Here is a 20,951-nt window from a genome sequence, read left to right on the forward strand (position 1 = left end):
ATCACTTTACAGCAACTAACAATCACTTTGCAGCAACTAACAATCACTTTACACTAACAATCACTTTACAGCAACTAACAATCACTTTACAGCAACTAACAATCACTTTACAGCAACTAACAATCACTTTACAGCAACTTACAATCACTTTACAGCAACTAGAAATCACTTTACAGCAACTAGCAATCACTTTACAGCAACTAGCAATCACTTTACAGCAACTAACAATCACTTTACAGCAACTTACAATCACTTTACAGCAACTAGCAATCACTTTACAGCAACTAGCAATCACTTTACAGCAACTAGCAATCACTTTACAGCAACTGACAATCACTTTACAGCAACTGACAATCACTTTACAGCAACTGACAATCACTTTACAGCAACTTACAATGACTTTACAGCAACTAACAATCACTTTACAGCAACTAGCAATCACTTTACTGCAACTAGCAATCACTTTACAGCAACTAACAATCACTTTACAGCAACTAACAATCACTTTACAGCAACTAGCAATCACTTTACAGCAACTAACAATCACTTTACAGCAACTAACAATCACTTTACAGCAACTAACAATCACTTTACAGCAACTTACAATCACTTTACAGCAACTAACAATCACTTTACAGCAACTAACAATCACTTTACAGCAACTAACAATCACTTTACAGCAACTAACAATCACTTTACAGCAACAAACAATCACTTTACAGCAACTAACAATCACTTTACAGCAACTAACAATCACTTTACAGCAACAAACAATCACTTTACAGCAACAAACAATCACTTTACAGCAACTAACAATCACTTTACAGCAACTAACAATCACTTTACAGCAACTAACAATCACTTTACAGCAACTAACAATCACTTTACAGCAACTAACAACCACTTTACAGCAACTAACAACCACTTTACAGCAACTAACAATCACTTTACAGCAACTAACAATTACTTTACAGCAACTAACAATCACTTTACAGCAACTAACAATCACTTTACAGCAACAAACAATCACTTTACAGCAACAAACAATCACTTTACAGCAACTAACAATCACTTTAAACTAACAATCACTTTACAGCAACTAACAATCACTTTACAGCAACTAACAATCACTTTACAGCAACTAACAATCACTTTACAGCAACTAACAACCACTTTACAGCAACTAACAATCACTTTGCAGCAACTAACAATCACTTTACAGCAACTAACAATCACTTTACAGCAACAAACAATCACTTTACAGCAACTAACAATCACTTTACAGCAACTAACAATCACTTTACAGCAACTAACAATCACTTTACAGCAACAAACAATCACTTTACAGCAACAAACAATCACTTTACAGCAACTAACAATCACTTTACAGCAACTAACAATCACTTTACAGCAACTAACAATCACTTTACAGCAACTAACAATCACTTTACACTAACAATCACTTTACAGCAACTAACAATCAGTTTACAGCAACTAACAATCACTTTACAGCAACTAACAATCACTTTACAGCAACTAACAATCACTTTACAGCAACTAGAAATCACTTTACAGCAACTAGCAATCACTTTACAGCAACTAGCAATCACTTTACAGCAACTAACAATCACTTTACAGTAACTTACAATCACTTTACAGCAACTAGCAATCACTTTACAGCAACTAGCAATCACTTTACAGCAACTAGCAATCACTTTACAGCAACTGACAATCACTTTACAGCAACTGACAATCACTTTACAGCAACTGACAATCACTTTACAGCAACTTACAATGACTTTACAGCAACTGACAATCACTTTACAGCAACTTACAATGACTTTACAGCAACTAACAATCACTTTACAGCAACTAGCAATCACTTTACTGCAACTAGCAATCACTTTACAGCAACTAACAATCACTTTACAGCAACTAACAATCACTTTACAGCAACTAGCAATCACTTTACAGCAACTAACAATCACTTTACAGCAACTAACAATCACTTTACAGCAACTAACAATCACTTTACAGCAACTTACAATCACTTTACAGCAACTAACAATCACTTTACAGCAACTAACAATCACTTTACAGCAACTAACAATCACTTTACAGCAACTAACAATCACTTTACAGCAACAAACAATCACTTTACAGCAACTAACAATCACTTTACAGCAACTAACAATCACTTTACAGCAACAAACAATCACTTTACAGCAACTAACAATCACTTTACAGCAACTAACAATCACTTTACAGCAACTAACAATCACTTTACAGCAACTAACAATCACTTTACAGCAACTAACAATCACTTTACAGCAACTAACAACCACTTTACAGCAACTAACAACCACTTTACAGCAACTAACAATCACTTTACAGCAACAAACAATCACTTTACAGCAACAAACAATCACTTTACAGCAACTAACAATCACTTTACAGCAACTAGCAATCACTTTACAGCAACTAGCAATCACTTTACAGCAACTAACAATCACTTTACAGCAACTAACAATCACTTTACAGCAACTAACAATCACTTTACAGCAACTAACAATCACTTTACAGCAACTAACAACCACTTTACAGCAACTAACAACCACTTTACAGCAACTAACAATCACTTTACAGCAACTAACAATCACTTTACAGCAACTAACAATCACTTTACAGCAACTAACAATCACTTTACAGCAACAAACAATCACTTTACAGCAACAAACAATCACTTTACAGCAACTAACAATCACTTTAAACTAACAATCACTTTACAGCAACAAACAATCACTTTACAGCAACAAACAATCACTTTACAGCAACTAACAATCACTTTAAACTAACAATCACTTTACAGCAACTAACAATCACTTTACAGCAACTAACAATCACTTTACAGCAACTAACAACCACTTTACAGCAACTAACAATCACTTTGCAGCAACTAACAATCACTTTGCAGCAACTAACAATCACTTTACAGCAACAAACAATCACTTTACAGCAACTAACAATCACTTTACAGCAACTAACAATCACTTTACAGCAACTAACAATCACTTTACAGCAACTAACAATCACTTTACAGCAACTAACAATCACTTTACAGCAACAAACAATCACTTTACAGCAACAAACAATCACTTTACAGCAACTAGCAATCACTTTACAGCAACTAGCAATCACTTTACAGCAACTAACAATCACTTTACAGCAACTAACAATCACTTTACAGCAACTAACAATCACTTTACAGCAACTAACAATCACTTTACAGCAACTAACAACCACTTTACAGCAACTAACAACCACTTTACAGCAACTAACAATCACTTTACAGCAACTAACAATCACTTTACAGCAACTAACAATCACTTTACAGCAACAAACAATCACTTTACAGCAACAAACAATCACTTTACAGCAACTAACAATCACTTTAAACTAACAATCACTTTACAGCAACAAACAATCACTTTACAGCAACAAACAATCACTTTACAGCAACAAACAATCACTTTACAGCAACTAACAATCACTTTAAACTAACAATCACTTTACAGCAACTAACAATCACTTTACAGCAACTAACAATCACTTTACAGCAACTAACAACCACTTTACAGCAACTAACAATCACTTTGCAGCAACTAACAATCACTTTGCAGCAACTAACAATCACTTTACAGCAACAAACAATCACTTTACAGCAAAAAACAATCACTTTACAGCAACTAACAATCACTTTACAGCAACTAACAATCACTTTACAGCAACTAACAATCACTTTACAGCAGGGGTCACCAACCTTTTTGAAACCAAGGGCTACTTCTTGGGTACTGATTACTGCGAAGGGCTACCAGTTAGATACACACTTAAATAAATTGCCAGAAGTAGCCAATTTGCTCAATTTACCTTTAACTCTGTTATTATTAATAATTAATGATATTTATCTTTGTGGAAACACTGATCATCTTAATGATTTCTCACAATAAATATATATAGAAACAGATAAATATCAATATGCAACACTTTATTTTTATATTTTCTCTAAGTGCACATTTTTCAAATTGAACATTTTCAAATGATCACTTCTAAGACAGTCTTGTGAAATCACAATATCCCATTTTAACTAGCTAGCCACTAACATTTTTTTAACAAATCATGAATTACTTTGCACCATGTTTGTACAAATAATAACTCATGTAAAATACAAAAGTCAACTCTCCAATTTTTAAATCATGTCACACTTTGAACTGGACACCAAATCTGTTATCTGTTTCTTTGTCAGTTAGTGGGAAGCCTGGCATTGCATGCTGTTAACTAGTGTGTTGTACTCTGGTGTGTAACTTGACACTGCAACTCTGAGTGAGTCTTGCAGATGTGCATCAGTGAGGCGTGTTCTGTGTTTGTTCTTGATGAAGTTCATGTCAGAAAAGGCTGATTCACAAAGATAAGATTTTTCCTCATTGTTTGCGGAACCTTCTTAATCTTTTGGACATATTTTCACAGCAATCTGGCCCTAAGCTTAATTATGATAAATGTCAAATGTTAAGGATCGGAAATCTAAAGGGAACGTCCTTTCGAATGGAATGCAAAGTGCCTGTTTTGTGGACAGATGGACCAGTTAACATACTTGGTGTTGTTGTCCCAGAAAATCTGGAAGATCTAGGCTTAGTAAATTATGATAATCGACTAAGAAAGCTGGACAAAATTATGCAATTATGGAAAGGGAAATCCCTAACCTTGTATGGTAAAATGTCTATTGCAAACTCATTAATTATTCCTCAATTTATTTATTTGTTTTTGTCATTACCAGCTCCATCACAAAACTTTTTTGATTTATGAGTGGAGGGTCTTCGATTTTGTCTGGAACGGCAAACCAGAAAAGATTAAAAGAAAGGTTTTGTACAAAAGAGTATGAATATGGGGGCCTGAAACTTCTCAACCTTGAAGCTATGTGTCTGTCTTTAAAAGCATCAATTGTTCCAAAGATGTATTTAAACATTGAGTGGTACACAAATGTCCTGTTGGACAAAAAACATGTACTGTATCAAAAGAAATTGTATCCTTTTTTACAAGTGATCCCCTCCCAGAGAGTCTGCTGGGAAACATGGCGGGGTTCATAAAGGAAACAATACACTAATAGTGGTGTTTTCAATTTTATGTGCCAGAAAAAAGAGACGATATTTTGCAGCAGTCAATATGGATGAACTCTAATATTGTAAAAGATGGAAAGCCTTTCTTTTGGAAAAATATGTTTGAAAGAGGAATCATTTTTGTCAATGATATCAATGAGAAAGGTAAAATTATGAAGTATGATGAATTTAGAGCTATGTATGGTGATGCTTGCTCAAGCTTTTCATTTTATCAACTAACTGGAGTAATTGGGAAAAGATTGAAACAAATAATTAATTATGGAACTACTAAATTATTAGTTTGTAAACCTCTAATAAGAAATTCTAGCTGGCAAAAAGGAACTAAAATAAATAGAAAAATATATAATTTTTATTTAATAAAGAAATCTTTGAAGGCTGCCTCATACAACACAAATGGAAAATGGGAGGCCTTTTTTGACTGCCCGTTGCCATGGGATGCCATATTCAAACTAATCTATAAAACCACTATCGATGTGCAAAATCGTTATTTTCAAATTAAAATTATTTATAACTTCTTACCCACAGGGAAAATGTTAAAATTATGGAATATGACAGAGTCAGATGATTGCCGATTTTGTTGTCAGGAGCCTGAATCCACCCTGCATTTGTTTTGGTATTGTCATATTGTGTCTTTGTTTTGGGTGGAAGTTGAAAAAATGTGTTTAAGGATTGGTTTGTTTCTGAAGCTTAATGTGGTTTCTGTTATTTTAGGAGAGTTCATTGACAATCATGATTTAGTCAATTTAATTATAGTACTCGTTAAAATGTTTATTTTTAAGGCCAAAAACAGATATTCACTTAGTATTACTTTCTTTAAAACATTTATTCAGTATTTTCTAACTTTAGAAAGTTACATGGTTGAAAACGATAATGATGCCAAAAAACATTAAAAAAAAGATGAGAAGTCCTCAAAGGCTTATTTTGAAAGTATAATTATATTTATAGATTATATGATATCTGTTGTTGTGTTCCCTAATTTGAGTGACCTGGACATAATCTGGACTGTACATAAATGCTTATTTTGAAAATGTAATTTTGTTTATAAATGATATGCAATCTGTTGTGTTCCCTAATTTTTTTCTGTGTACATGAATGAAGGTGTGTGCTGCTGAGTCCGACTTGGACATTATCTGCACTGGGCCTGGTTTAAAAAACCCTTTAAACAAATCTAATTTCATTGACAACCTGGTCTGTTGAAGATAAGGCCCTTTTTTAAAAATAAAATAAAATAAGATAAATAAATAAAAAACATTTTCTTGGATAAAAAAGAAAGTAAAACAATATAAAAATAATTACATAAAAAATAGTAATTAATGAAAAGGTTAGTGGACCAGCAGCCTATACAATCATGTGTGCTTCAGGGACTGTGTCCCTTGCAGATGTGTTGTCTATGTTGTGGGAACCAGAATATTGGTAACAGAAAGAAATAACCCCTTTTGTGTGAGTGGGTGTGGATGAGTGTGCATGGGGGAGGTTGTTTGGGTTGATGCACTGATTGAAAGTGTATCTTGTGTTTTTTTTTATGTAGATTTATGTCCGTAAGGACTCATGTGGTCCTTACGGGCGACCTGGTGCCCGCGGGCACCGCGTTGGTGACCCCTGCTTTACAGCAACTAACAATCACTTTACACTAACAATCACTTTACAGCAACTAACAATCACTTTACAGCAACTAACAATCACTTTACACTAACAATCACTTTACAGCAACTAACAATCACTTTACAGCAACTTACAATCACTTTACAGCAACTAACAATCACTTTACAGCAACTAACAATCACTTTACAGCAACAAACAATAACTTTACAGCAACTAACAATCACTTTACAGCAACTAACAATCACTTTACAGCAACTAACAATCACTTTACACTAACAATCACTTTACAGCAACTAACAATCACTTTACAGCAACTAACAATCACTTTACAGCAACTTACAATCACTTTACAGCAACTAACAATCACTTTACACTAACAATCACTTTACAGCAACTAACAATCACTTTACACTAACAATCACTTTACAGCAACTAACAATCACTTTACAGCAACTAACAATCACTTTACAGCAACTAACAATCACTTTACAGCAACTAACAATCACTTTACAGCAACTAACAATCACTTTACAGCAACTAACAATCACTTTACAGCAACTAACAATCACTTTACAGCAACTAACAATCACTTTACACTAACAATCACTTTACAGCAACTAACAATCACTTTACAGCAACTAACAATCACTTTACAGCAACTAACAACCACTTTACAGCAACTAACAATCACTTTACAGCAACCAACAATCACTTTACAGCAACTAACAATCACTTTACAGCAACTAACAATCACTTTACAGCAACCAACAATCACTTTACAGCAACAAACAATCACTTTACAGCAACAAACAATCACTTTACAGCAACTAGCAATCACTTTACAGCAACTAACAATCACTTTACAGCAACTTACAATCACTTTACAGCAACTAACAATCACTTTACAGCAACTTACAATCACTTTACAGCAACTTACAATCACTTTACAGCAACTTACAATCACTTTACAGCAACTGACAATCACTTTACAGCAACTGACAATCACTTTACAGCAACTGACAATCACTTTACAGCAACTAACAATCACTTTACAGCAACTAACAATCACTTTACAGCAACTAACAATCACTTTACAGCAACTTACAATCACTTTACAGCAACTTACAATCACTTTACAGCAACTGACAATCACTTTACAGCAACTGACAATCACTTTACAGCAACTGACAATCACTTTACAGCAACTAGCAATCACTTTACAGCAACTAGCAATCACTTTACAGCAACTAACAATCACTTTACAGCAACTTACAATCACTTTACAGCAACTAACAATCACTTTACACTAACAATCACTTTACAGCAACTAACAATCACTTTACAGCAACTAACAATCACTTTACAGCAACTAACAATCACTTTACAGCAACAAACAATCACTTTACAGCAACTAACAATCACTTTACAGCAACTAACAATCACTTTACAGCAACAAACAATCACTTTACAGCAACTAACAATCACTTTACAGCAACTAACAATCACTTTACAGCAACTAACAATCACTTTACAGCAACTAACAATCACTTTACAGCAACTAACAATCACTTTACACTAACAATCACTTTACAGCAACTAACAATCACTTTACAGCAACTAACAATCACTTTACAGCAACTTACAATCACTTTACAGCAACTAACAATCACTTTACAGCAACTAACAATCACTTTACAGCAACAAACAATAACTTTACAGCAACTAACAATCACTTTACAGCAACTAACAATCACTTTACAGCAACTAACAATCACTTTACACTAACAATCACTTTACAGCAACTAACAATCACTTTACAGCAACTAACAATCACTTTACAGCAACTAACAATCACTTTACAGCAACTAACAATCACTTTACAGCAACTAACAATCACTTTACACTAACAATCACTTTACAGCAACTAACAATCACTTTACACTAACAATCACTTTACAGCAACTAACAATCACTTTACAGCAACTAACAATCACTTTACAGCAACTAACAATCACTTTACAGCAACTAACAATCACTTTACAGCAACTAACAATCACTTTACAGCAACTAACAATCACTTTACAGCAACTAACAATCACTTTACACTAACAATCACTTTACACTAACAATCACTTTACAGCAACTAACAATCACTTTACAGCAACTAACAATCACTTTACAGCAACTTACAATCACTTTACAGCAACTAACAATCACTTTACAGCAACAAACAATAACTTTACAGCAACAAACAATAACTTTACAGCAACTAACAATCACTTTACAGCAACTAACAATCACTTTACAGCAACTAACAATCACTTTACAGCAACTAACAATCACTTTACAGCAACTAACAATCACTTTACACTAACAATCACTTTACAGCAACTAACAATCACTTTACAGCAACTAACAATCACTTTACAGCAACTAACAATCACTTTACAGCAACTAACAACCACTTTACAGCAACTAACAATCACTTTACAGCAACCAACAATCACTTTACAGCAACTAACAATCACTTTACAGCAACTAACAATCACTTTACAGCAACCAACAATCACTTTACAGCAACAAACAATCACTTTACAGCAACAAACAATCACTTTACAGCAACTAGCAATCACTTTACAGCAACTAACAATCACTTTACAGCAACTTACAATCACTTTACAGCAACTAACAATCACTTTACAGCAACTTACAATCACTTTACAGCAACTTACAATCACTTTACAGCAACTTACAATCACTTTACAGCAACTGACAATCACTTTACAGCAACTGACAATCACTTTACAGCAACTGACAATCACTTTACAGCAACTAACAATCACTTTACAGCAACTAACAATCACTTTACAGCAACTAACAATCACTTTACAGCAACTTACAATCACTTTACAGCAACTTACAATCACTTTACAGCAACTGACAATCACTTTACAGCAACTGACAATCACTTTACAGCAACTGACAATCACTTTACAGCAACTAGCAATCACTTTACAGCAACTAGCAATCACTTTACAGCAACTAACAATCACTTTACAGCAACTTACAATCACTTTACAGCAACTAACAATCACTTTACACTAACAATCACTTTACAGCAACTAACAATCACTTTACACTAACAATCACTTTACAGCAACTAACAATCACTTTACAGCAACTAACAATCACTTTACAGCAACTAACAATCACTTTACAGCAACAAACAATAACTTTACAGCAACTAACAATCACTTTACAGCAACTAACAATCACTTTACAGCAACTAACAATCACTTTACAGCAACTAACAATCACTTTACACTAACAATCACTTTACAGCAACTAACAATCACTTTACAGCAACTAACAATCACTTTACAGCAACTAACAATCACTTTACACTAACAATCACTTTACAGCAACTAACAATCACTTTACAGCAACTAACAATCACTTTACAGCAACTAACAATCACTTTACAGCAACTTACAATCACTTTACAGCAACTAACAATCACTTTACAGCAACTAACAATCACTTTACAGCAACAAACAATCACTTTACAGCAACTAACAATCACTTTACAGCAACTAACAATCACTTTACAGCAACTAACAATCACTTTACAGCAACTAACAATCACTTTACAGCAACTAACAATCACTTTACACTAACAATCACTTTACAGCAACTAACAATCACTTTACAGCAACTAACAATCACTTTACAGCAACTAACAATCACTTTACAGCAACCAACAATCACTTTACAGCAACCAACAATCACTTTACAGCAACAAACAATCACTTTACAGCAACAAACAATCACTTTACAGCAACTAGCAATCACTTTACAGCAACTAACAATCACTTTACAGCAACTTACAATCACTTTACAGCAACTAACAATCACTTTACAGCAACTTACAATCACTTTACAGCAACTTACAATCACTTTACAGCAACTGACAATCACTTTACAGCAACTGACAATCACTTTACAGCAACTGACAATCACTTTACAGCAACTAACAATCACTTTACAGCAACTAACAATCACTTTACAGCAACTAACAATCACTTTACAGCAACTTACAATCACTTTACAGCAAATAGCAATCACTTTACAGCAAATAGCAATCACTTTACAGCAACTTGCAATCACTTTACAGCAACTAGCAATCACTTTACAGCAACTAGCAATCACTTTACAGCAACTAGCAATCACTTTACAGCAACTAACAATCACTTCACAGCAACTAACAATCACTTTACAGCAACTTACAATCACTTTACAGCAACTAACAATCACTTTACAGCAACTTACAATCACTTTACAGCAACTAACAATCACTTTACAGCAACTAACAATCACTTTACAGCGACTAGCAATCACTTTACAGCGACTTGCAATCACTTTACAGCGACTTGCAATCACTTTACAGCAACTAACAATCACTTTACAGCAACTAACAATCACTTTACAGCAACTTACAATCACTTTACAGCAACTAACAATCACTTTACAGCAAATAGCAATCACTTTACAGAAACTTGCAATCACTTTACAGCAACTAACAATCACTTTACAGCAACTAGCAATCACTTTACAGCAAATAACAATCACTTTACAGCAACTAACAATCACTTCACAGCAACTAACAATCACTACACAGCAACTAACAATCACTTTACAGCAACTTACAATCACTTTACAGCAACTAACAATCACTTTACAGCAACTTACAATCACTTCACAGCAACTAACAATCACTTCACAGCAACTAACAATCACTTTACAGCAACTTACAATCACTTTACAGCAACTAACAATCACTTCACAGCAACTAACAATCACTTTACAGCAACTAACAATCACTTTACAGCAACTTACAATCACTTTACAGCAACTTACAATCACTTTAGAGCAACTTACAATCACTTTACAGCAACTTACAATCACTTTACAGTAACTTACAATCACTTTACAGTAACTAACAATCACTTTACAGCAACTAACAATCACTTTACACAAATGACATGATGTATATGACGATGTACATGATGATGTATATGACGATATACGTGATGATATACATGATGTATATGATGATGTACGGGATGATATACATAATGTATATGACGATGTATGTGATGATGTACATGATGTATATGACAATGTACGTGATGATATACATGATGTATATGACGATGTATGTGATGATATACATGATGTATATGAGGATGTACATGATGATATACATGATGATGTATATGATGATGTACGTGATGATATACATGATGTATATGACAATGTACGTGATGATATACATGAAGTATATGACAATGTACGTGATGATGTACATGATGATGTATATGACAATGTATGTGATGATATACATTATGTATATGACGATGTACGTGATGATGTACATGATGATGTATGTGATTATATACATGATGTATATGACGATGTATGTGATGATATACATGATGTATATGATGATGTAAGTGATGATGTACATAATGATGTATATGACGATATACGTGATGATATACATGATGTATATGACGATGTACGGGATGATATACATAATGATGTATATGACGATGTACGTGATGATGTACATAATGATGTATATGACGATGTATGTGATGATGTACATGATGTATATGACGATGTACGTGATGATATACATAATGTATATGACGATGTACGTGATGATGTACATGATGTATATGACGATGTATGTGATGATATACATAATGTATATGACGATGTATGTGATGATGTACATGATGTATATGACGATGTATGTGATGATGTACATGATGATGTATGTGATGATATACATGATGTATATGACGATGTACATGGTGATATACATGATGTATATGACGATGTACGTGATGATATACATGATGTATATGACGATGTACGTGGTGATATACATGATGTAAATGATGATATACATGATGTATATGACGATGTACGTGATGATGTGCATGATGTATATGACGATGTAAATGATGATATACATGATGTATATGACGATGTACGTGGTGATATACATGATGTATATGACGATGTACGTGATGATATACATGATGTATATGACGATGTACGTGATGATATACATGATGTATATGACGATGTACGTGGTGATATACATGATGTATATGATGATGTATGTGATGATATACATGATGATGTATATGACGATGTACGTGATGATATACATGATGTATATGACGATGTAAGGGGATTATATACATAATGATGTATATGACTATGTACGTGATGATGTACATAATGATGTATGTGACGATGTACGTGATGATGTACATGATGTATATGACGATGTACGTGATGATATACATGATGATGTATATGACGATGTACGTGATGATATACATAATGTATATGACGATGTACGTGATGATGTACATGATGTATATGACGATGTATGTGATGATATACATAATGTATATGACGATGTATGTGATGATGTACATGATGTATATGACGATGTACGTGATGATGTACATGATGATGTATGTGATGATATACATGATGTATATGACGATGCTACGTGGTGATATACATGATGTATATGACGATGTACGTGATGATATACATGATGTATATGACGATGTACGTGGTGATATACATGATGTATATGACGATGTAAATGATGATATACATGATGTATATGACGATGTACGTGATGATGTGCATGATGTATATGACGATGTACGTGGTGATATACATGATGTATATAACGATGTAAATGATGATATACATGATGTATATGACGATGTACGTGATGATGTGCATGATGTATATGACGATGTAAATGATGATATACATGATGTATATGACGATGTACGTGGTGATATACATGATGTATATGACGATGTACGTGATGATATACATGATGTATATGACGATGTACGTGATGATGTACATGATGATGTATATGACGATGTACGTGATGATATACATGATGTATATGATGATGTACGTGATGATATACATGATGATGTATATGACGATGTACGTGATGATATACATGATGTATATGACGATGTAAGGGGATTATATACATAATGATGTATATGACTATGTACGTGATGATGTACATAATGATGTATGTGACGATGTACGTGATGATGTACATGATGTATATGACGATGTACGTGATGATATACATGATGATGTATATGACGATGTACGTGATGATATACATAATGTATATGACGATGTACGTGATGATGTACATGATGTATATGACGATGTATGTGATGATATACATAATGTATATGACGATGTATGTGATGATGTACATGATGTATATGACGATGTACGTGATGATGTACATGATGATGTATGTGATGATATACATGATGTATATGACGATGCTACGTGGTGATATACATGATGTATATGACGATGTACGTGATGATATACATGATGTATATGACGATGTACGTGGTGATATACATGATGTATATGACGATGTAAATGATGATATACATGATGTATATGACGATGTACGTGATGATGTGCATGATGTATATGACGATGTAAATGATGATATACATGATGTATATGACGATGTACGTGGTGATATACATGATGTATATGACTATGTACGTGATGATATACATGATGTATATGACGATGTACATGATGATATACATGATGTATATGACGATGTACGTGATGATATACATGATGTATATGACGATGTACGTGGTGATATATGTGATGTATACGAGGATGTATGTGTACAAATGCAAGTGTATGCAAGTGTATGCAAGTGAGGTTCTACTCCAGTAAATATAATGAAGTCTTACCTTGTAGACATGAAGGAAGAGTATGGAGAGGTAGAGGAGGATGACGATGAGGAAGGGCAGGATGAAGACCACTGCCAGAGGGGTGAAGACCCACAACAAATACTCCAACACACTCAGGTAGTCTTCCACCTGGCCTAGACCCGCCCACTCTTCACACGCATGAAGGACACACACCTGGGAGGACCACACACACACACACACACACACACACACACACACACACACACACACACACACACACACACACACACACACACACACACACACACACACAGCATGTTGTCATCTACAAATACTAGTCTTACTTACCCTAAATACACTTCACTAGGTTTAGACGGTTTAAATATATTTAAATATGAATAAATATACATACATATATACATACATATATGTATACATATACACATATATATGTGTATATGTATCCATACATACTGTATATACATACACGTATATGTACATATATACTTTTGGACACGCCTGCATCCCAGGTAAACAAGGAAGTGAGCCGTGGGGACACATCTTATTGGTTGGCCAGGTGACACATGCAAATGAGGAGCCATGTTGTAGAAAAGATGTCTCACCAGGAAGGAGATGGTGTCTTCTGCTCCCGCCAGACAGGACTGGTTCACAACTTCTGACATCCTTCCTGCTGCAGTGCTGCCAGGATCAGTGGAGGAGAAGAAGGAGAAGAAGAAGAAGAAGGAGAAGAAGAAGAAAAAGAAGAAGAAGAAGTCTCTTCAGGATCACACCAAACAAACTACATCAATGGATGACGTCATCACGGAGCGACACACTGACGTTTCACAACAATTGCCGTGAATCACAACATATTAAAATATCATTGAAATATCATTGAAGGTGCGAGCTCGTCATAATCTTATGAGAAATGACATACTAATGATAATATTAACAATAATTACAATAAAAACACAAAACGGTGAGGCAGTCAAATTACAGTAAAACAAGCACGAGTTGTCAACGTAAACAAGACTACTGATATAAAAAAAGACAAGTAATTACCTTAAATGTGGACTTTGCTTGTAGATACATGAATCTAAATCTAGGGTTTGTTTTCTTGCTTCGAACTTTCAGCTCACAGACACTCCATTGAAGAGTCCGCCGGGGCGCTTTCAGTGTGACACACTAGCACTTCCGGCCTACGTTGTCACCAGCAAAGCCACTTCCACTTAATAAAACGTAAATATCATTCTTAATTCGGTTGACCCGCGTTATATTATTTTATATTTCGTATAACCAAATATTTAAATCCTTAGTAAACAGAAACGAACAAAACAGCCCAAAAACGGATGTTTTATTTTTTCCCACCAAAAATATTGACCGGAAACGCAATTTTAAAGAGCGGACCAAGCTGGAAGTAGCGATTGGTATTATTGTTGTTTTGTACTGTAGAACTCAACACACAAACAGCAAGTATTGACAATATACAAACAAATCAAGGCACTGGTAAAATATTTGAACATTACAGACATTCTCAAGGTTGAGCAATCGATATATTTGCACAAACAAAAAGAGTGAAAAGTAAGAGGCAGTACAACAAGATTTTTTTTAAATATAAATAAATAAATACACAAAAAAATGGTCTCATCTAAATCAACTTTTGAATTCCAAATGAAAGTGGTGATTTGAAATGACAGGAAGTATAGCAATCTAAAATATTAATTTTTGTGTAGGGCCCCAAAGACATTTTAGCCACCGCTTTTACTTTGAAAATGATCATTTCTGGTGTCAGGCTGTTGGGAAAAAAAAACATGTTTTCCGTTTCTGTTTACTAGGGATCATATTTTTTGTTATACAAATGTAAAATTAAAGATAAATAGTTTTTAGAAAAAAACAACGTGTTTTTCACTGGGTTTTTTTTTAGGTTTTTGTGGAGTTTGTAAACAACGAGACAGGAGACGTGAGCGTAGTCGAGGAAGTTTACTAGCTCCAACATAGCATGTCATACATCCGACAACAACAACGACCTCTGAACCGGAAGCGGAAGTTCCTAACTCCCTCTCCGCTTCTTCTCTTAAAGCTACAGTGTCCTCTTAGGTGAATGTCTCTCATTATATGGTTTGGGTCACCACACAGGCCCCCCCAGAATTCACCTACACAAAACCCTGCAAAACAGAAAAAGTGCAATTGCATAACAGAAAAACATGACCCTGCAGTAAATGAACAGTAACCAACACAGTGCAAAGTCAATGGGACAACAGGTAACGGGCCGGGGGGAGGACCTTCCGTCCGTAACGGCTGTGCTTGACAGGAGGGGAAACAGATGGGCCCGAAACGCGAGCCACCGGTGGAGCTGGGGCCGGAAGAGAGGCAGGCGCAGGGGCCGACTGAGGAGGGCGCCCCCGTCGCGGCGGCAGGGCCACTTGCACCGACTCCCCAATGTCCACGTGAGCAGGCTTGAGACGGTCTATAGCCACCCGCTCCGGTCTGCCCCCCATGTCTACCACAAAGTTCTTATCCCCCGCCTCCAGGACACGGAAGGGCCCGTCGTATGGAGGCTGCAGCGGGGACCGATGGCTGTCGTGTCTTATGAAGACGTATTTCGCCGATGGCAGATCCTTGGGGACGTAGGACTGGGGAAGGCAGTGTCGAGACGTCGGAACGGGAACGAAGGCGTCAGCAGCGCTCCGGGACACACTGAGGTGAGAGGCGGGCGACCAGGGAGCCGTAGCAGTCGGAAGGAACGCCCCTGGAACCCGTAGAGGCTCGCCATACACCAGCTCCGCGGCGGATGCCTGGAGGTCCTCCTTAGGGGCTGAACGCAGGCCGAGCATGACCCACGGAAGCCGGTCCACCCAGTCGCCGTCCGTGAGGCTGGCCCGCAGAGCTGCTTTCATGTCCCGATGGAACCGCTCGCACAGTCCGTTGCTCTGCGGGTTGTAGGCAGTAGTGCGGTGGATCTTCATCCCGAGGTGCTCAGCAACCGCCGTCCAGAGCTCAGAGGTAAATTGGGAGCCTCGGTCGCTTGTGATGTCACCAGGCGTGCCAAAACGGGCCACCCAGCAGCCGATGAACGCCCGTGCCACCTCCGCGGCCGTCGTCGAGGACAAGGGGATAGCCTCCGGCCATCTGGTAGCCCTGTCCACAATAGTGAGGAGGAAGGTATAACCACGGGAGGGAGGCAGAGGGCCCACAAGGTCAACATTCACGTGGTCGAACCGCCTCTCTGGAACCACAAACGGCGCCAAAGGGGCTTTGGTATGGCGGTGCACCTTGGCGCGCTGGCACGCCACACACGAGCTGGCCCAGGCTCTAACATCCTTGCGGAGCCCCGGCCAAACAAACTTGACACTCACCATCTTGGTCGAGGCCTTCACCCCAGGATGTGAAAGGCCGTGGACGGTGTCGAAAACCCGGCGCCGCCAGGAAGCAGGCACCAGGGGTCGCGGTTGGCCGGTGGAGACGTCGCAGAGGAGGGTAGTGTTAGCCGCGTCAAACGCCATGTCCTCCAGGCGCAGCGCCGTAGGGCCCGACCGGTAGTCCTGAACGGTCGCGTCCTTGGCCTGGTCCGCTGCCATAGCGGCGTAGTCGAGCCCCAAGTGAACGGAGTTAACAACAGCCCGTGAAAGGCAGTCGGCGACAAAGTTATCCTTGCCAGACACATGTTGTATGTCCGTAGTGAACTCAGAGACCGCCGCGAGATGGCGCTGCTGACGCCCAGACCACGGCTCCGAAGTTTTGGCCATGCAGAACGTCAGCGGTTTGTGGTCCACGAAAGCGGTGAACTGCCGGCCCTCCAACAGGAACCGAAAGTGTCTGGTTGCGAGGAAAAGTCCCAGTAGCTCCCTATCAAAGGTGCTGTACTTGCGCTCATTTTCCCGGAGCTGTTTACTGAAGAACGCCAATGGCTGCCATCCACCAGCCACCCACTGCTCACATACGGCCCCCACGGCATAGTCGGAGGCGTCCGTCGTAAGGGCTATAGGGGCGGCCGGCGACGGGTGAGCTAGCAGCGCAGCATTGGCCAGCGCAGACTTGGCAGCCTCAAAAGCCTCATCCATCTCTGGGGACCAGTCCAACTTGTCCTTAGACTTCTTCCCCCGGTGGGCCCCATAAAGGGGACGCATGACGTGTGCAGCACGAGGCAGGAAACGGTTATAAAAGTTCACCATGCCCAAAAACTCCTGCAAGGCCTGTACAGTAGGGGGACGGGGGAACGCGGCGACAGCCTCAACCCTGTCAGGCAGGGGAACGGCCCCCTGCGGAGTGATGTGGTGCCCGAGGAAGGTGATGGACGACTCCCCGAACTGACACTTGGCTGGGTTGATGATGAGGCCGTGCTCGCTAAGCCTCTCGAACAGCTGCCTGAGGTGTGTCATGTGTTCCTCCACCGACGCGCTGGCCACAAGGATGTCGTCCAAGTACACAAACAAAAATGGCATGTCCCGGAGCACAGAGTCCATAAGACGTTGGAACGTCTGCGCCGCCCCCGTAAGGCCAAACGGCATACGTAAGAACTCGAAGAGCCCGAAGGGTGTGATGACAGCCGTTTTTGGGACATCTCGCGGGTGGACCGGTACCTGGTGGTAGCCTCGCACTAAGTCAATTTTGGAATAGATGGTAGCGCCCGCCAAGTGGGAAGAGAAATCTTGGATGTGCGGTATGGGGTACCGGTCGGGGGTCGTGGCGTTGTTTAGGCGACGGAAGTCTCCGCAAGGGCGCCAACCCCCGCCGGCCTTAGTAACCATATGTAGCGGAGAAGCCCACGGGCTGTCCGAACGGCGGACAATGCCGAGGCGTTCCATCATCGAAAACTCCTCCCTGGCTATTGCGAGCTTGGACGAGTCGAGGCGTCGGGCCCGGGCGTAAACCGGGCGGCCCACAGTGGCGATGTGATGTTCCACACCGTGCTTGGCCACCGCCGAGGAAAAGGTGGGCGTGGTGAGCCCAGGGAAACCGGCGAGCAGGCGTTGGTATGGATCCCCGGTGGCGAGTGTGTTAGCGAGGCACAACGCCCCAGCCCCCCCAAGCGTGCAGGGGTATGACGCAAAAGAGACGGCATCAATCAAGCGACAGTTCTTAATATCCACCAGCAGGTTGAACGCGCAGAGGAAATCCGCACCTAGCAGCGGGGTGGATACAGCAGCCATCACAAAATCCCAACCGAACCGTCGGCCGCCAAAACTAACATCCACGCGCCTGACACCGTACGTCCGAATGGAGGTGCCGTTGGCGGCGTCCATCTGGGGGCCGTGGCTGCCGGTCATCGTGTCCACAGCTTGTGCTGGTAGTATACTGCGTTGCGCACCAGAGTCCACCAGCAGCCGCCGGCCCGACAAGGAGTCCCTGATGAACAACAGCTTGCAGTCACGGCCGGCGCCCATAGCCGCTAACGAGCGCCGGCCCTGGCGTTTCCCTGAATCCTGTAACTGCAGGGTTTGCGACACTGCTTCGCCTTGGCCCCGAACCTGGCATGGTAAAAACAGAGCCCGTCTTCAGGTTGGCGGCGAGCCGTCACCGCAGCCGCGGTGTCCACATAGTCATCCACAGGAGGTGGCGGGACGGCCTGGTGGGGCAGCAGGGCATGCACAAACTGTTGCCGGTTGGCCAGGAAAACCCTGTCCGCCTCAGCGGCCAAAGCACGGTAGTCCTTGGAGGCGGCGAGTGGAGAACTGGCTATCGGTGTGCGTACCGGTGCGGGGAGCTGCCTCAGGAAAATGTGTGTAAACAGAAACGCCGGGTCGGCTGATCCCAGCACAGACAGCATTTTTTCCATCAGTTCAGACGGTTTCCCGTCACCAAGGCCATGTAGGGACAGTAAACGGTCCGCTTTTTCCAGCTCCGACAGCTCAAATAACTTCAGGAGGAAAGTCTTTAAAGCATCGTATTTGCCAGCAGGCGGTGGAGCCTCCAACAGTGTCATCGCTCGCGCCGTCGTTGATGCGTCCAACGCCGCCACTACATGGAAGTACTTCGTAGAATCCTGCGTTATTCCCCTTAGCTGGAACTGGGCTTCCACGTGTTGAAACCACGGCCGTGGGTTATGCTGCCAGAAATCGGGTAACTTCACAGTAACGGCGTAGATTCCCGCGTTAGCCATGTTGTTAGCAGTAGCTACTCCGCCTGCGGGTACCGCGTTAGCCATGTTGTTGTTAGCAGCAGCTACTCCGTCTGCGGGTACCGCGTCAACAAAATTGTCAGCGCCTTCATTGTCTGACATGCTCGTATTCGTAGTTCGTATTCTCGGGGTCACCAATGTGGAGTTTGTAAACAACGAGACAGGAGACGTGAGCGTAGTCGAGGAAGTTTACTAGCTCCAACATAGCATGTCATACATCCGACAACAACAACGACC

General features: G+C 39.4%; 1 protein-coding gene across 1 annotated transcript in view; it reads right to left on the reverse strand.

Moving 5' to 3' along the window:
• Window positions 1-15,788, reverse strand: part of LOC133664795 (monoacylglycerol/Diacylglycerol O-acyltransferase-like) — a 31,630-nt gene extending 15,842 nt beyond the window's left edge. Inside the window, exons 1-3 of the mRNA XM_062069712.1 lie at window positions 15,659-15,788; window positions 15,220-15,295; window positions 14,636-14,809 (exon numbers count right to left, since the gene is read on the reverse strand). Coding sequence (XP_061925696.1) covers window positions 14,636-14,809; window positions 15,220-15,279 — 234 coding nt within the window. The 5' untranslated portion in view covers window positions 15,280-15,295; window positions 15,659-15,788. The remainder of the gene's footprint in view (window positions 1-14,635; window positions 14,810-15,219; window positions 15,296-15,658) is intronic.
• Window positions 15,789-20,951: the final 5,163 nt, after the last annotated feature.

The sequence above is a fragment of the Entelurus aequoreus genome, linkage group LG14 (genome assembly GCF_033978785.1).
Source record: "Entelurus aequoreus isolate RoL-2023_Sb linkage group LG14, RoL_Eaeq_v1.1, whole genome shotgun sequence".
In the NCBI taxonomy this organism is placed as follows: Eukaryota; Metazoa; Chordata; class Actinopteri; order Syngnathiformes; family Syngnathidae; genus Entelurus; species Entelurus aequoreus.